General features: G+C 32.3%; 3 protein-coding genes and 1 long non-coding RNA gene across 4 annotated transcripts; 2 read left to right on the forward strand and 2 right to left on the reverse strand.

Annotated features, from left to right (window-relative positions):
- Positions 1–425: 425 nt before the first annotated feature.
- Positions 426–4,461, reverse strand: LOC108857339 (uncharacterized). The gene is made up of 3 exons (XR_001950341.2): positions 4,301–4,461; positions 4,059–4,191; positions 426–596 (listed from the first exon to the last, which is right to left on the reverse strand). It is a non-coding gene; the product is annotated as an uncharacterized LOC108857339 (long non-coding RNA).
- A 6,164-nt stretch (positions 4,462–10,625) lies between these two features.
- Positions 10,626–11,717, reverse strand: LOC108860636 (protein JAZ13-like). Its single transcript, XM_018634500.2, has 3 exons — positions 11,580–11,717; positions 11,085–11,172; positions 10,626–10,988 (listed from the first exon to the last, which is right to left on the reverse strand). Exons 1-3 carry the CDS (start codon positions 11,615–11,617, stop codon positions 10,788–10,790), a joined length of 327 nt encoding a protein of 108 aa, XP_018490002.1. The 5' UTR covers positions 11,618–11,717; the 3' UTR covers positions 10,626–10,787.
- Positions 11,718–15,197: 3,480 nt separating this feature from the next.
- Positions 15,198–17,791, forward strand: LOC108857617 (uncharacterized). The gene is given in 12 exon segments (XM_018631617.2): positions 15,198–15,231; positions 15,234–15,284; positions 15,381–15,463; positions 15,743–15,818; positions 15,919–15,986; positions 16,127–16,217; positions 16,374–16,492; positions 16,605–16,688; positions 16,770–16,916; positions 17,013–17,121; positions 17,201–17,320; positions 17,419–17,791. Coding segments are annotated over 12 exon segments (1,059 nt in total). The 3' UTR covers positions 17,496–17,791.
- Positions 17,792–18,139: 348 nt separating this feature from the next.
- On the forward strand, positions 18,140–19,147 carry LOC108859012 (40S ribosomal protein S10, mitochondrial). The gene is given in 3 exon segments (XM_018632847.2): positions 18,140–18,461; positions 18,560–18,719; positions 18,722–19,147. Coding segments are annotated over 3 exon segments (579 nt in total). The 5' UTR covers positions 18,140–18,245; the 3' UTR covers positions 18,925–19,147.
- Positions 19,148–19,308: the final 161 nt, after the last annotated feature.

Here is a 19,308-nt window from a genome sequence, read left to right on the forward strand (position 1 = left end):
TTTGGGCATGGCCCATCATCTGGTTAGTAGACATGAGTGCTTTGTTTATCTCCCAAGCAACTAGTATGGAGCTTAATGGGTTTATCATTTTATTCCCTGGCCGGCGGTAGAACTTTTTCACCACCTCCTCTCTTTGTGAGACATCGTCCAATTGCAATATCGAAGCATCTTTTCAACTCTTTCACCATTTTGCTATCTTGTGTAGATGCAACCACATTTGTCTTAGTAATGAGTTCTGGAGGTAAAGGCTGGTTTTCAATGTCACAATATATACAACATATGGTGGTGACTGTGGTTTATGAATCCGGTTTTACAGTGAATCTTAATCTCCTACTGACGCTGTGTCTTATTTTCACTGTCAATCTCTTCGGAAAATCTATCTGCTTTGACTTATGTTATTTTTAAATTTCATTGTTGTAATCAAAGAGGATGAATACTACTATATGTTTGAAGTTTAAGATAATGAAATGAAAGTCTACACAAAACATATATATATATATAATACACTGGTAATTTTCATGGAATCGCTAACTCCGAAGTCTCGTCACCAGATGCATACTTGCACGATATCGAAAAAACAGCATAACGTGTCAAAACTGCCAAGACAATACCATTTATATTAAAAAAAGAAAAATCACTTAGACTAAAATGTACGTCTTTTCACAAATTTCATTTGAAATATGACATATCATTTCTATTAAAAAAATTATCATCACCTATTGATATACATATGATCTAATTATTTTAGTAGAATAAATTAAAATCTCTCATTAATTATTTAAGAAAAAAATATTATACAAAAAACATAAATATAACTAAAAATATAAATATAAAAATTAATTTTTTTAGAAAATATAAACAAAAATATATCCGGTATTTTAAGAATATGATAACCTATCAATATTATTAAAACAGATCCCTGTCATTTTTTACCCTGTTTTTACTTGGAATATTATTTTTGTGTCATTGGATCTACTTTAAGAAAATTGATTATTTTATAACTATTCTCCTTCAACACTAACCATGTCATTATTTTAAAAAAAATATTTTACACAAATATCATTACAAAAATATAAATATGATTAAAATACAACTTATGAAAATTAAATTTATAAAAATTTATATATAAAAAAATATACCCGCCTCAAAATCTAGTTCAATATATTAAATTTGGAACATATCTAATTGATATTAATTCAATCCAACTAATTATTAATTCATGTTTTTTACTTAAAACAAAAACTATATATATTGCAACTTCTCCTCCTCCTTTTTACGAGAAAAAAAACTTCTCCTCCTCCCTTGAATCTCTGACCCGCACAACCTATTTAGCCTAAATGTAAATTACAAAACCATTCATTTTCTATAAAATAAATTACAGAAAATAAAATGTAAGCGGCACAACAGAATTTTCATTCTATAATTCATATATATATATACATATATATATATATAGTAAGTTATGGCCGTTGAGATTGTATAACTGGGCCGGTTTAGACTACTGTAGTAAAATTATGATATTATAATTCTTATTCTAATTATGGTTTTTATGGCACATGTTATAATTTAGCATAACTGTATATGTATATTTGACAAACTAAAATATTCAGTATATTTTATTTTTCAAAATAAAGCTTCAATTTGTATTTATAAATTTATGATTGGAAAGTTAATAATAAAATAGTAATCTAATTCAGACATATTTACAGAAGAAAATTACAAACCAACACTATATCTGTGTTTGAAGTATGGGGCACAATTTAGAATAGACGAATATGATTATAAAGAAACGGATATGTGGACATATGATTATAAAGGAAAAAGTGTTTGTCGGATCAACTTTTAGATTGAATTAATTTATAAAATTAACAAAACAATTTGATTAAAATTTATAAATAAATATAATTACAAAAAAACATAAATATGATTATAAAAAAATAAAAATAAGAAATTTAAATTTAAAAAAATAAAAAATTATAACAAAAAATCTATCCGCCTTTTGAAAAAATGGGTTAGAATCTAATGTTTTTATAAAACATTAACATGACCTATTAAAATAGGTGTGATTTAGTTATTTTAATATATTATTTAAACCTTTATTAATCATTTAAAATATATACTATACAAAGAAAAACACAAATATAACTAAAATAAACAGATATAACAATTAAGTTTCTAAAAAATACAAAATAATTTTTAAGTGTGGATCATAATCTAGATGTACTAATAAAAACTAACATATCTTTTGAAGACTAGAAATATAGAAGTTTTCGAGGTTGATTGTTTCCAGTTTTAGAATAATTTTTGGGTTTTGTTTTTTTTCAAAAACTATATTTTATCTAATCAAGTATTTTGAGAAATTGATTTTTCTAAATCTATGGAAACTAGTTTTTACCATAGCTGTCAATTTCTAAACAAAAATCAAAAACCATTTTTTCTAGTTTTGTTGGTTAGAATTCTTGTTACATTTATCTATTATTACAATATAACTCACGTAAGGCATTTTGGTTAACGGATAAAAGCACTTTACCTATGGCATTATTTATTTCTACAAAATCCCTGGGCGTTGTTACAAAAATAAAAAAAATCCCTGGGCACAGCTATACAAATACCTAAGGCACACCTAAGGCATGTTTTCTCTGTTCTTATTATAAATTTTACTAAAACTATAACAATATTTGAATGATATTTTAAAATGATGGTCACATTTTTATTTAATATAGTAAATTACATCTATGCTAATCGTAACAAAACTTTATTTACTGAAACTATTATAATATTTAAATGTTATTTTTATCTCATAATAAATTGATGCAAACAAAAATCTCATATAAATTATTTTAACTTTTCAATAAAAATAAATTTAAGTATTTGAAGTTAGTCATCAATAAAATATATATATATATATTGTTGATAACTTTTGTTTTTATTTAGGAAAATTATGTTTTGTTATTTCTTTTACTATTTCATACATATGAGCAATATTTCCTACTTTTTGAAAATAGTATCTTATTTTATTTTTTTCTGAATAAACATTTTACTGTTAATAATAATTTTCAATTTATTATTTTTAAAAGTAAAAAACCAAAAACTAAAATCATCGTTCAAAATTTTTTAAAAAACTAAAATCTGCTGCAAAATAAAAAAAACTAAAAACTAAAAACAAAGCTAAAAACCAAAAACCAATAAAACAATTTTATTTTACTTTGGTTGTTCAGTTGGAAAAAGGAAAAAAAATTAAACTAAAAATGCATTTACAAAATTTTACCAACTTACAGTAGAGCCCCAATATAAGTAATTATCTAGATTTTATTTTTCTTTTCTTGAATTTTATTGTAGTTTTTTTTTTGCTAAAACTTTTTATTGTAGTTGTGTGATATATTTCATTTTTGTATTAGTTGTTTAATTCTTTTTTTTTTTAATTGGAAAATGGAAAAAGTAAAGAAAGTTTTCACAGCCATCTAAACGTCTCCTTTACGTGGCTTTGAGATAAACAGAGAATTAAAGAGTGAAAATGCACAACTGAAGACTTTAGATTAGAAGGTTTAAGGACTAAGATATCAAAAAAAGTCTCAACAGTCATCTGTCATCATATGCTAGTCGGAGCTTTAGATTAATTGTAAGCCTTCTTTACAAATTTTAAGTGGGAATATGATATTATAGTAAGATATCTTCTGAGATACAAAAACAGAGAAATTTTCATTTAGCAAAGTACGGAAAACAAATTACGTTGGTTTTCCAGTTGGAAAAAGAATATAAAAAGTGAGCAGCTGTAAACTATGAAGTTGGATTCAATTCTGAATTGATACCAAATCTATAAAAAAAAATCCATAAAAAAACTATAATGAGTTAAACATTTTAAAAACCCAGAAAAATTGAGAAAACACATCTCTAAAATCTACAACAAACAGACCATTAAAAAACAATATTTGGGCGTTGTGTGAATATGTTGCAAAAAGAATAACGTATAACTAGAAGAAACTAATCTATATAAATATGAAGAGTCTTTTTGTAGGAATGAAGAAAGTAAATTGAAAAAAAAATAAAAAAATATATACCATTTTCTCCAACAGTTTTTGGACTTAGTCTCCTCTGGGGCTACCAAAGGATCACCACCAGCCGCATCTCTGGTCGGATAAACAACCGGCGGCGGACTTGTGTACAGCCCCTGTGAAGGTTCTTCCACTACGGCTGAAAAAAAATTACTAAATTATATAACGAATTGGTCAATGGTAACTGAATAGCTATTTGATATATTCTTAGTTCAGTACCAAAAAAAGCTGTTGGATGTATTGATTACCTGAAGATTGATTCATTCTGACTCAGTGATAAGTGCGGAAATAAGGATGACGAATATGAGAGAGTGTTGTGGTTTTAATTCAAGAAGACGAGTATTATCCATGGTTTTATAAAGATAATGAAAATATGAGGACGAGTGGAAACCAAGGTCCACGACAATCCACTCTCTACGTCTTTACTTGTTCGAATTTCCAGTGAATATCTTAGGAATACGATTTTGGAGAAAAGTCTTTGGTATGTAAGTGTTCCTCAGTGGACTTTTCCATATTCAGCTATATTTCTCGTTTCAAATCAAATCTAAATTTGGACTCACTTAACTGGTCTTCCTCCTAACATGCATCATCAGTAAGGTTATATCCTATCAGGTCCTGCTCATAAAATAGGTGGCCTAGGCTCTGTGCTATATCCTTTTTTTTTTTGCTGAAGTGGTAGATGATTTTGAAATTTAGACCCTTGTTTTAAAAGAACAACTAGATTTTGATCCGCGCTTTGAAAGCACAGATTTATTTTCTTTTAATTTTTTTAAATTAACAAATATTTAGTAAATGTCATATTTTCATATATTTGTTTTTTTTTATAAAATACTTAAGCTTTTTATCTTTTTATCATGTTTCATTTTAAATGAGTGTAGATCTGAGCACAATATCCAGACCTGAAGAACCAACCCAAAACCGACCCAAAAATCACGGTCCCGAACCCGATCAGACCCGGGATAAATATCTGAATGAGTTCTAAATTGCTATATCCAAAAGAACCGGTCCCGAACCCGATCTAAAATTTTATAATACCCGAATGGGGTTTAATTTCAAAACCCAAAAAACCCTATACCGGAAAGAACCGATCCGTACCCGAATGTCAAGTCTAATGAGTATTTATGTTTAGAAAATTAAACTTTATTTTTAATGAATTAAGTTGGTATAACTCTAATAAATTCATTTTATTATGTGGTTAATTTTTTTTAAAAAAAAATATATACTTTTAGTAAAGATTTTTACTTTTTAATGAAAAAATTCAATTTTTTCACTACACAAAATATTAAGAATGGTTGAAAAGAAATTATTAGAACTTGGAGAAAAAAATAAGAATTGGATCTGATTCCTTAATCGGCCCAAATGTCCCAAGAGAGATCTGATGTGGACAGTGGGCTAGATCCCAAAAATGATCCAATATGGATATGTTATTAATATTACTTGATTGCTCTTAATGAAATATGTAATGTTAGTAAAGAAGAGGGTATTTTTAGTAAAAAATCCAATAGGATCCTGCTTTAATAGTATAGACTAGATTTTGACCCGCGCTTTCAAAGCGCGGGTTTATTTTCCTTTATTTTTAAAAAAATTGACAAATATTTAGTAAATATCATATTTTCATATATTTGTTTTTTTATAAAAAACTTAAACTTTTTATCTTTCTTTATCGTGTTTCATTTAAAAGGAGAATAGGCGTGATCACAATATTCGGATCCGAAGAACCAACCCAAAATCGACCCGAAAATCAGGGTTCCGAACCCGATCAGACCCGGGATAAATATTCGAATGAGTTCTTAATTACTATATCCGAAGAACCGGTCCCAAACCCGATCCAAACCGAGAACCGAATAAGTACTCGAAGATATCCGAAATGTGAATATATATTTAAAAATAAATGTTATAATTATATTTATAATTATTTTAATATTTTAAACTAATATTATAAGTCAACTATAGTAGTTATTTTCGATACTTTTGAGTATTTTTGGATAAAATATGATAGTTTGGATAAAAGTTTACCCAAAAAAACTGTATAGAATGAATATTTTTGGTCACTTTGATTATTTTTGAGTAATTTGGATACAAAAATTTGAAATGAATCAGATACTTTGGTTACTTTGAATACAAATAACCGAACCCGTTTTAGATATTTTGGTTATTTGGTTATTTTTCAGGTTCTTATGCATAAGAACCGAACCCACCCGAACCCGGAACCCGACTCGAACCTGACCCCAAATTTTATAATACACGAATGGGGTTTAATTTCAAAACCCGAAAAACCCGATATCCAAAAGAACCGATTCGTATCCGAATGGGTACCCGAACGTCCAGGTCTAATGAGTATTTATGTTTAGAAAATTAAACTTTATTTTCTCTAGGCCCAAATGGCTCAAGAGAGATATGATGTGGGCAGTGGGCTGGATCAAAAAAAAGACCCAATATAGATGTGTCATTAATATTACTTGATTGCCCTTAATGAAATATGAAATGTTAGTAAAGAAAAACGCATTTTTAGTAAAAAAACTAATAGGATCCTACTTTAATAGTATAGATAGGATCTGATAAGCGAGAAATTATTTTATTTTGGTGTATAGCAGTTTCACATGCACTATCTATGTTGTTTTTCATGGTTTCAAATCTTTAATTGCAGTAAAATCTCATATATATATTATTTGAAAATCATTTAAAATATTGTACCTTATATTTTTGTAATATTTACAATATAACCTTGATGATATGTCGATTTCTTACATTTTAATTTTGCTACGTGACAACACTAGAGTTGATTTTAGTAAATGTTAATCCAATTTAATTTCGTTAGGAAAAGATATATTAACCACATGGGTATATCTCGACATCATAGACACACTTTTTAAATATCCTCTTCTGTCTCACTCACTTCTTGATCTAACAACGCCATATCAAAGCCGTCAATCACAGTCAGGCAGTCAGCACTTGCAAGGATGCATTAGGACACAGATGCTGCCTGGACCATTTAGCATCGCAAATATAGCATAATCCCAATCTTCTCTTCTCAGCCATCGGAGCTTCAGACAATCACAGTTGAGGTTGTGATTTAGTAGCTTATTTCCACTGCTTCTGTATTGCTACCGGTTTAGATGCTTGCGTCCACCCGGCATTCGTGTTAAAATTGGAATATGATTTACTTGTATTTTTCGGAGGTCTCGACATAGCCATATTTATGTTCTTTATCAGTCAGACCAAGAACTTGTGTTGACAGATCTATAAATTTTGTGTCTGTTGAACTGCAAAGAAAGCTGACTTGGATCACGGATTTTCACTCTACTAAAACGCTTAATCAAATCTGTTTTTGAAATCGCACAAACTAGTAAATTGTTGTCGCAAAACCTCGCTGTTAAAACAAGCTCAGAACATCTCCACCCAGACTGATAGAAACCAGCTCAATCTTCATCAACTCATCATAAACCACCAATCCGGAAGAAACGTTCAGACAAGGCGATCCAGCCGTAAACAAGCTATCACGATTCTCCATCATCGGAAATCTAACTGTATCACCTATCTCCCTAGAACTACAGCAAGGTTTTGGGTTACCTGAGGATCTTGTGAAAGAGTGATCGGATTCGATCACTAGTGACGTGTGATAATGGGTAGTTACTTTGTCTTCTGTATTTATAGATAGTCATCCATGTATTTGGAAAGAGCTATGGAAAAGAAACTTACAGTACTAAAAGTGTTCTTTAAGTGGGATCTATTACAATCTCTAACTTCTACACTTCTCATTTGAAGGACCACCACCACCACCACCACCACCACACTCCTGTAATAGTTCCGAACAGATTAATCCACAAGATGCTCATGGAAAGGTCACACTTCTTTATATCCGCAGGCCACTTTGCCTTGCTAGAAGTTTGACTCTTCTCCTGACTCGGGAAAACATTTGGAGGATGAGCCTCTTGTTGCGGCTAGGGCGGGTAACGATTGAAGATGATCTGGGAGTTCTTATCGAAAATAGTTGATGTCGACAGGACTCTCCAATCCACAAGGCCTCAAGACGGAGGTCAGGAGAAAGAGGCAGATCTTGCTACAAGGATTAGCGACAGCACTTCAGCTTGCTGATCCGTTCAGCTTGTCTTTCTCCGTATAGCTACTCTTCCAAAGGGCAAGAAGATTCATACAAAGTATATACAGCTTTTAGTTCCAGGTACAGAGATTGCTAGAATTGTCTCTATTGATATATTCCGCCACTTGAGGTTCTCTATGGATACCTTATTGGATGGAAGGATGGTACAAAAGGAGTAGCACCAGGTTATTAAGCATAAACGTGGGAGAAGGAACGCGGGAGCTATCTTGAATCAAGTCAGATTGATAAGAAAAAGAAAAGAGAGTTAACATTGAAGGATGATGGATGGATGGGTTGATGGGAGAAAAAGAACATGCATGCGCAAGGGAGCAGAACCATTTAGATATCTAGGGATACGATGATACCGGAAGAATCAAGCTGAGTGCTTAATTGGTCTATTAAACCAGATATGGAAGACCATGTCGAAACCTGGCTGGTTGGACAGAAGTTGCAAAAAAAGAACACGATGTAACCAAACTTTTTAAAAGAGATCCACCATCGAAAAGTTGGAACCGTTCAGAAGAGTATGAAGGAAGACCGAATGGGCATTAGAACTATTTAGGAAATAGCAGAAGAGAAATCATGTTTAACAAGTTAAGAATGTGTATATCTGAGAGTACTATTTGTGGTCTTAGAACTTGTGAGACTAATTTAACAAGTTAAGGTTTTTTTTTTAGCTTGTTGATTATTATGTTTAAATCAATATAGTTTCTTTAAAAGAATTCTATAAAACATGTATATTTGTAGATATTCTCTATTATATTTTGTGTTAGAATTTTTGACGTAGGTTTTGAATTTACATTGTCATAAGGATAAACGCGGGTTACTTAAATATAGCATCTCCACAAACCAAATTCACTTATATATATTATCACTTAATGTAAAACACAACAACGACTACCATTCGTAGAGTACATTTCACATAGAGCTATAATTTACACAATTATCATCAAATAATATATAGATATATCTCATGACGAGCCGCATAGTAGAATGACATAGAAACAACTGCAACAACAGGTCAACACGTCACAACTGCAAGACAATACCACTTAGATTAATTGTAAGCCTTTTTACAATTTTATGTATGGAATATTATATTGTACTAATTAAAAACAGTAACTTATCTTCTAAAATACTAGAAATAGAGAAGTTTTAATTTAGCTACGTACGAAACAAGTTGAAATTTACTATGGTTGTTCAGTTGGAAAAGGAAAAAAAAATGAGCTGTCTATGAAGTTGGATTTTATTCTAAAAATATAAGTAGGTGAAAGTTAAGCATGCATTTTTAAAATATAATAACAGTTTAATGTTAATCATATCTTACATGTTGAAATGAAATCTATAAAAAATGTCAGATGTGTTAAACATTTTAAAATCCAAACAAAATTGAGAAAACAGATCTCTAAAATCTACACAATCTATATATATATATATATACATAGTATTTTTTGTAGGAATGAAGAAAGTAAACTGAAATATATATATACCACTGTCTCCAAGAACACCCATCATCATCGCCTTTGGACTTCGTTTCCACTACGGCTACCACAGGATCACCACCAGCCACATCTCTGGTCGGATAACCAATCGGCGGGGGGATTGTGTACGGCCCCTGTGAAGGTTTTTGCACTACGACTACAAAAGATTACTAAATTATATAACTGAATAGCTGTTTGATACTCCCTATATTTTTTAAAGATCCATGTTCTAGGAAAAAATTTGTTTTAAAAAGATACATTTTTTACTTTTTCAATGTATTATTTAATGAAAATCTGTTAGTTTCAAGAAAATTAATTGTGTTTATTGGATTTTTATTGGTTAAAAGTTATGGAAAATTGTTATTCACAAAAATCAATGCATTTTTAATGTAATTTCTTAATATATGTGAAAAGTCTAGAATATGTATCTTTAAAAAACAGAGGGAGTATATTCTTAATATTAGTATCTAAGAACACTGTTGGATATATAGATATTGAGCATGAATTCAAAAGACTTGACTGAATAATTAGGAGGATTACCTGAAGATTGATTCATTCGGACTCAATAATAAGTGAGGATATAAAAAATTTGATGAGGAGAGAATGTTGTTGTTTTAATATCAAAGAAGACGAGTATTATGCGTGGTTTTATAGAGATTATGACTTTAAATGGTGACCAAGTATTGAAGACCAAGTAGTAAAGTGGGAAAAAAAAGTGAGAGTGGGAATAGTAAATTCACTTTCATTCTTTACAACTTACACCATATATATGTAGAATATTAGGAAAGGCTTAACTGAATATTTAGGAGGATTATCTGAAGATCGATTCGCCATTCGGACTCTATAATAAGTAAGGAGATAAAGATTATGATGAGGAGAGTTGTTGTTTTAATATCAAAGAAGACAAGTATTATGCGTGATTTTATAAAGATTATGACTAAATTTAAATGATGACGAAGTATGGAAGACCAAGTAGTGAGCGGGAATGCGGGATAAAAGAAAGCGAGAGAAATACCACTTCCAGGGGGAAAATACAAGCTAGATTTCTCGTAACCAATATTTAAAAAGTTTTTTGTTTTGTTTTAGACTTTTAGACTTTTAGTAGATAACTGGAAACAAAATAAAAGATTGAAAATGTAAACTAAATAATCGAGTTTAAAAATTATGCGAAGAAGAGGAAGACGTGGAGGTGTAACTGTAAGGTGCAAAAGTTTTGCATCTTTGCTTCCTCTGCTCCAAAAAACTCTTCACCGATCTCTTCACCGAACATCCTAACGGTGATTCCATTCTCATCGGCGCTAACTCTGACGCCATTATTCCACCCTCCTTGCTCGCCATCTCTATTATCGCCCTTACCTTCGTATATTCCAATTATTGTATTTATCAGTCATTAATTAAGGAAAAAAGAACAATTAAACAGCATAAATGGAAGATAATATAAGATTGTTCTACCTGGATCTCTACGTGGTCGTGTTCACGTACTTTCCCATTATAGAATGCATTGATCTCCTTCGGTCTTATGTTTAAAGATTGATTCACCCTATATGTATATCAATTTTTCTAAAGATATTATAATAGGCTTAGATTTGAAAGTGGGGTTGAACCAGGGCTTAGTATATCGGGCGGTCAGTACGACCGTCCCAGAATCCACCCCAACTTTTAATTTTTTTTTTGCTTTTTTTTTCTTTTATCAATATATGTGTATTAGAACTAAATTTAAATAGTGTTACAAAATATAATAATACGTAACATTGTAATCAAAAACAAAGAAAATATATGAATTTTTACTTTTGTTTTAAAGATAAATTTGATAATAATTAAAATATTAAAAATTAATACTAATAGAGTCCAAAAATTTTGTTTTTGCCCAGGGGCCTACGTGGATGCCGAGCCGGTTGAACATTAAAAGGTGATTAAAGAGGTTGGATCTGAATAAGAAAAACTCACGTAGAATATCGGTGACAAGGTTGAAGCGAAGAAACCATTGGAGATAGGCCGAGATCTAAGCTAAAATACTTCCTGATTCTTCTCTCTGCGTAAATATTCTTGTTTCGGTCGGTTTGTGGAAGTTAAAGAGATACAAACACTTGCATATAAACTAAACTACATAAAAGAAAAAGGAAAAGGAACGTACTATAAGGGATCTGAGCATTTGATCACGTGCTTCATGTTTTCAATACAAGGAAAAGGAAAATTAAAAGAAAAAGGAGAAAATAAAATCCTTTAAGAATACATATATTAATCAAAGTGTTTGAGAACGAATCTTTATTCTAGAGTAATAACGTAAATGTATTTAAATGAGTTTTTAAAATTCATGTTTGAATAACAGTGGATTTGTCATTTTAATACAAATCATCTGAAACTCTCAGTTGAATACACCCAGTGGCGGAGCCACATGCATCATCATGGGATCAATGAACCCAACAATATTAAAAAACTTAGTGTAATTTACAGCCAAATTTATAAAATGCCTCCACTCATAATCTTTTTTTTCTCCATACCTTTGCTTATGCCCCCAACACTAATATTTTCTGCCTCCGCCACTGAATACACCCCCCGTAATATCTTTGTAACTTGATGGTTCGTGGTGTGTTTCTGTATTTTTAAATATTACGTACTGGATCTCCACCTGTTGAATGCATTTTCTTGTAGATCATATAATTAACATATAACCGTACATATTGGTCTATATCCATGTAATCATACGATAGAGTATAATGTCATGCCTTCAAATTTATATTGCTTAGCAATCCAAAACTCGTATACCACTAGACCACCGTGTCTGTGTCGTGGTTACACAAACTCTGTTTGGTTTGATAGAAAAGTTTCAAAGAATAAAATGAAAATTAAATTCTAAATCGATGCATCATGTTTCAGTGAAATGAATTGAAGATGAACAAATATACACATTCATATTAGAAAACTGGTGAGTAAAATAAACATTATTGATCGCATAAAATGTAGTACAAATAATCGATATTGTCTGTCATAACTGAGCAAAGTGAGATTAAAGTGAAAAAATCAAGACTAAAGTTAAATGTAGGTAATAGAGAACTTGACACTAGTGCAAGTTATACGAAAAAAGAACTTGACATTAATGGATGAATTAAGACACGTGAAACATGTTTTCAAACTGTTCACAATTCACAAGTCACTAGTCACGTGTTCTTCTTTTTCAAAGAATTAAAAATGAAAGAAAGATAAAAGACATGACTATGAACTTGGAAGTGGACACATGGGAAACTAACGTGACTTTGATCGAAATATGTAATTGAAAAGACGTGCGAAGGGTTTTGATGTTTAGTTTGCTTTTAGCATTGATGACACTGACCACTTGGCCCACGACTTTTTAGCATTACATGATGCGTAAGTACTTTTTTTTTATAAAGAATGATGCGTAAGTACACCGCACTAAATCATGTTATATAAGAGATGTTTTGGACATTTTTTTCAAATTATTTATCTAATAGTTACAATTTTGTCTTTACATTTAACCCATAATTTTAGTGAATGGATGCAGACATTACTGATAACTAAAAGGGTTTATTGTATACCATTTACATGTTTCCTTTCGTCTAAAATCAGAGTCTTGCCTCCAGTGTATTGAAAAAGACATTCACTTCAGGTATTCGATTAGTATAACTTTATTCAAAACTTTTAAATTTAAAATAATTTATAATCTAGTGATTTAGATTTATTTTTAAAAGTATTTTTCACGAGAATTCGATTAAATCACCTTCTAAATTCATGTATTTTTTTCCTATATGATATAATTATAATATATTTACGTAATAACTTATTATTTTACAATTTTAGATTAGTGTATTTGATGAGATGATATATCATTTTAGGAATTTTTTTTATTATAATTGTAAATGTTTCCTTTTAAAACTTGCTTTAAGTCCCTAAAAACCTTTATACGGCATCAGTGGGATGCAGTAAACAAACATGATAGTCAATTGACCCACATCAATTTCAAAATTTATAACCTTAATGTGAATATACAATTGTAACAAATATAAATTAATTAGTTCATTTTTTACAGTTTAACACCCTTGATAATTATGAAACCTTCACTGTTTTTTTTATATATCTAGTTTTGACCCACCTAGGTTTGGATCCTACCTCCGCCACTGCACGGCACCGGCTAGAATTATTAACAATTTATACCTTTATGACTTGATTATAGTTATACTTGGGATGATCGAATGTAACTGACGCAACTCCACGGATTTGTATGTTTTGTTGGGTGGGAAGTCATATGTAAAACGTGGAGTTGCTTTGTATAACAAAGCATACTTTTGGGTGTTAGTTTATGGCGGGAAGTTAGTGTTTGGGCTTATGGGTCCCAATCTCTTAAATCAAATGGCGTTAAATAAGACGGCCCAATCAGTTTTTGTGTCTGCAACCTTTCTCAACAAGAAGAAGAAATCCCCATGTGGAAATCATTTACATATCATGATTAATGTTTGCAGGAGCAACATTTTAATACTATGATCTATATATGTGATTGCATTTAATACTTGTTTTAACTTGTTGGTCTAAGCAGGTCCAAATCCCATTGAATACATATATACTAATCTAGAGTTAAACCAAATAATATCAAGAATACTACTTTATACGGAATAATAATATGCACTTCCTGTAAAAATATATACAAAACCTTGTAGCAAATCTACACTGTTTCTTTCTTAGCTTACCTAAAAGCCAAGCAGAAGAAGGAAGTTCTCAAGTTAACTATCAAAAATAGCTGAGATAAAGTAGTTAAAATATGTATCTTACATGAATGGTATGGTATGAACTATGAAGTAAAGGCCTTTCTAGCTTCTTTTGACATATGTATAGTCTGTGGATTTTGACTAATCGAATGAAAAAAAAAACTGAACGTGTTCTAACAAAATCGTAACTTTCGGGAGCTTAACGTAAATAATAAGATTATGAATGCTAAATTAATATATGTAAATAAGCTTAGGGGCGAAACGTATAAATATTACACGAATGAGGGTTCTTACGTAAACAATAGATTATGAATGCTTAAATAAGTATTTGTAAATAAGTCGAGGGCTCAATTTGTAAACAAATTAAGAGAGACGCCATTCAAAACATCCGAGAGATTGAGAAGAAGGACCCCTCCGGAGATCTCTCGCTTCTTCTTCTTCCACAATTCTTCCTCTCTGCGCGCGCTTCATCCTCAATTCGAGTAAGATCTCCAGAAACTGGGTTTTTATTTTCCAAATTATAATCCTTTTGAAATCATACTTAGAAATCTGAATTTTGATTTTTGTAAGGGTTGTGGCTTTTCCGAGCTTAAATTTTGCGAAAAGCTATCTCCTTTGAATCTTACGATGCATCTTCTCGGATGGGTTAGGTTTTGATTTTGAGCTTAGGCCCCGCCCCTTTAGATATACCGCCATAGAAGCGCGCTCTAGATCGAGAAAAAAAAAGAGAATTGGGTTCGATATGGAAAAGTATTCGATGGTTGAATCTGTTTATTTAGTATATCTGATGATGTTGTTCTTTGAATTTTAGTTTTCAAAAGTATTGGTATTGAGGGAAGCTGCTAGGATGGGTGTGAAGCAAGCTCTAAGGAGCATCGATGCGTTCCAAGAGCAGAGGATCATTTGCTGCAGAAGACGCAAACTGGTGCTCTTGGTAATGCATCCTTCTTTGAGAGCCAACCCCCACCCTTTTGAATGCTTGATTTTTTTTTTGTTTAAATTATCTTTAAATTTTGGTTTGTTATTTCAGTATCTATTGTTGGACTTGTTATAATGGCTACCTTGTTCTTGCACGAGCTGAGTTACTATCTTAACACACTTACAGTGCACCAGGTATGTATGTCTTTTAGTCCAAGTGAAATCTGCTATGGATAGTTCTAAGAATCCCAGTGAATGAACTTCTGTTTCATTGTTACCTATGAAACTCGATAGATAGACAGATGCTGTGAAATAGTATTTGAATTTTATCATTAGGGAAATATGGATTTGAAGTCTCATTAGTTGATTTTAACTTCATTGATGTGTTCTCTATCTCTATCCATTTGATTGCTCGTATGGATTTCTCTCCTTTTGTATTTAAGTAACCACCGTAATTCAAAATGAAATTTGTAGATGTCAGTGGACTTAAAGCGTGGGGAAACTCTTCCTATTCATGTAAATATGACGTTTCCATCTTTGCCTTGTGATGGTAACATTTGATTACCTTTTTAGTTATTTTTCTCCATACCTTGTTGGATAACTAGTCTTCTTCAACTTTTATCATTTGATCTTTTTTATTTGGTTTGTAGTATTGAGCATGGATGCTATCGACATGTCAGGGAAGCACGAAGTGGATCTCGATACAAATATTTGGAAAGTAAGTTAAGTTGCATCCAGATGCTAATACAAATCACATGTTTTCTATTTGGATATATATGTGACTTTTATGGTGTTTGCTCTAGTTGTACTGGGTTATATATATCGAGTTAATTGCTCATTAACTGCGTGTGTCTGCAGCTCCGTCTCAACAGTCATGGTCATATCATTGGCACAGAATATATATCTGATCTTGTTGAAAAGGAGCATGACCACTCTTCTCACAAGCATGGTAACCTTCTTAACTTAACGAGCCTTGTTTGAGTTTGTACATAAAAGAGTCACAGTGATAGTCGTCATGTTAGAGACTTTTCTTTTGGTATGAGAATTAGAGACTTAAATCATATGTAACACACTTTAATTTGATATCTTTTTGTGATTGATGAAGATGGCAAAGAAGAACACAAGAATGAGACGGAAGCATTGAATACTCTGGGGTTTGATGAAGCTGCTGAAACGATGATTAAAAAGGTGAAGCAAGCATTAGCTGATGGAGAAGGATGTCGGGTATTATTATTAACCTCTCTCCCTCCCCTTTTGTCAATTATAATAGACAAACTTGAAATGTTGAAATTGCTTACTTCTTGGCGTCCTAATCTTGTTAGCTGTTTTTTTCCAGGTCTATGGTGTCCTAGATGTACAACGGGTTGCTGGAAACTTCCACGTTTCAGTTCACGGGCTGAACATCTATGTTGCTCAAATGGTTGGTATCATCACTATCTCACTATTTTACTTTTACCAAGATCATGCTCTATAGTATCTAACTAATTACCCTCTAAAACAGATATTTGGGGGGTCCAAAAACGTAAACGTGAGCCATATGATTCATGATCTATCCTTTGGGCCAAAATACCCAGGAATTCACAATCCACTTGATGACACAAACCGAATCCTGCGTGACACCAGTGGAACCTTCAAATACTATATTAAGGTGTTTCATCACTCTTCTTTTACTCATGTCCCTCTCTGCTAAGCAGTATTATATGAAACATGCTTCATTTATTTGTCCCTTTTGTATGGAGCGCAGATTGTTCCGACGGAATATAGATATCTTTCAAAAGAAGTTCTGTCCACAAATCAGTACTCTGTTACTGAATATTACACACCAATGAACGAATTCGACAGGACATGGCCAGGTTAGTCATCGATCAAGCTTCATTTTCCAGTCTTCTTTATTTCTCTTGTTTGATTGGCATCTTCTTTCTTCATTTGCAGCTGTCTACTTCTTATATGATCTTTCACCGATCACTGTGACAATCAAGGAAGAACGCCGTAGTTTTCTCCACTTGATCACCCGGCTTTGCGCTGTATTAGGGGGTACCTTTGCTTTGACAGGTTCATCATTCCCATCTCTATCTAATCTAATCTTTGGACTCGTCTTTCAATAATCTTTTGCCTAATACAGTTTATGTCATGGTCTTCTTCTTGAACAGGAATGCTAGATCGTTGGATGTTCCGCTTGATTGAATCTTTCACAAAGAAGCCGAGTACCAGAAGCTTACACAAGTGAAACAGAGAGTAAAAATAGAGTAAGGAAGAAGATGCTCAAAACTTGTTATCTACCTTCTGAGACGACACCCACCAGAGAGTACAAGAAGCTCCAGGGGATTGATACGTTTGCTAGATCAATACTCAGAACACTAGAAATCATTGGTGTAGGCTTTGCATGTTCTCTGTCTTTTTGAGTGTTCTCTCTTATGTATCATTATTCTTGGCTCTCTGTGCTGATCTAGTAGAATATGTAAATTTATACATTTTGCATCTTTTACTGAGAAAAAAGAAATTTCTAAACCTTTTTTACTTTGATTTATTATTCTATTACAATTTAACAAATATTATATCGATAATTAGGTAACCAGGAAATTTGGCTAACTTGATAACCAACTAGTAAGATTTTTTGTTGAAAGATTGGAATTTATACCAAAATCAAATTCTCATATAACTTTTTATTCACTAATCTGCATAATTATTAACATATGATTTTTAGGCTTTTGAAAGCTTAAATCTCTAGTGTAAAAAGTGTTATTATACTACTCTTGGGTACAGTTTCTCAAGGTTAACTTATCACACATGTCCTCTGCACACAAAAAAAAAACTTATCACACGTGCCGCGTGTGCTGGTGAAAAGCGTACGTACACTCGTCACAGTCCTGCCGTCACAGTTTCTCTCTGTTTCTTTTGAGCTTAGTTCTTGTCTGAAACCCTATTGGTTTCCTTCTATCTCTCAGTCCTCAGTCCTCACTTATCGTCTTCATCTGAAATGATTACCGGAGGACTCCGCAGATCTTCATTGCCGTCGAGGCAAACTCTCTCCGCCGCGCTAACCTCCTTTGATTCAAGCCTTTTTGATCATTTCTCTTCAGCCGCCACCGTAGCCTCCGTGGACTGTAACCTAGTCGGAAATGGATCTACTCTCTCCTCCAACCTCATCTCCCGATTCAAAGCTGAGCCGTCGATGATTCTCCCAGCTAATAAGGTATATGCTTTTATTATGCTCATTCAATCTCTTAAAACGGTGTCGTTCAAATCAAATCATTGAGAAGTGCTGTGTGTTTGTGATTTTTTGGGGAGTAGAAGAAAGAGAGCACCACGTCAAAGATCAAAGGAACGAGGATCTGCATAGCGATCCGATCATTCGACAACCCGGAGAAGCAAGCTTGGTGTCTTCCTCCCCACGCTCGCTACGCTGCGATGCCCGACACGAGGACCTTGTACACGGTGCTACGTTCCCCTCACGTGACAAGAAGTCGAGGGAGCAGTTCGAGATGAGGTTCAAGAAAAGGTTTCTCGTTATCAAAGCTCAGAGTCACGAGCTGAGCAATAAGCTGTTTTGGTTGAAGCGTTACCGTATCCTCGGAGCTCAGTACGAACTCCAGTTCCATTGCAAGACCCGTTTGGACATGGCTCCTGTGTTAGGGAACATCAGTGGCTCCACATGAGACTTAAGCGGTCGTTTTAAACTAGTTTACTTGGCCGATCCTGCAATAATATCGAATCTTACTGATTCAAGAAAGAAGTGAACAAATACCTCAACAAAGATATGGGTTCTGTATTGAGTTTCAGTGGGTGAATATACTTCCAGTTTTATGCAAATTTATTAGGCCATTTAATTCGTTGTATGGGATTCATCATGAAATAGGTAATCAAAGATGTTTTAGCTGTTTAAAATTGCCAATGATTTGAGACAATATAAGATTTGATGCAAATCAGAACCAAAAAAGTGCTAAAAGAAAAGATTTGAAGAACCAAACTCACTCAGTGACACAATGTTATAGCGTGCATTAGTTACCATTTTCTCTAGAAATAGAGTAATGAACAAAAAA

Source organism: Raphanus sativus, chromosome 5 (assembly GCF_000801105.2).
Source record: "Raphanus sativus cultivar WK10039 chromosome 5, ASM80110v3, whole genome shotgun sequence".
NCBI classification, from domain to species: Eukaryota; Viridiplantae; Streptophyta; class Magnoliopsida; order Brassicales; family Brassicaceae; genus Raphanus; species Raphanus sativus.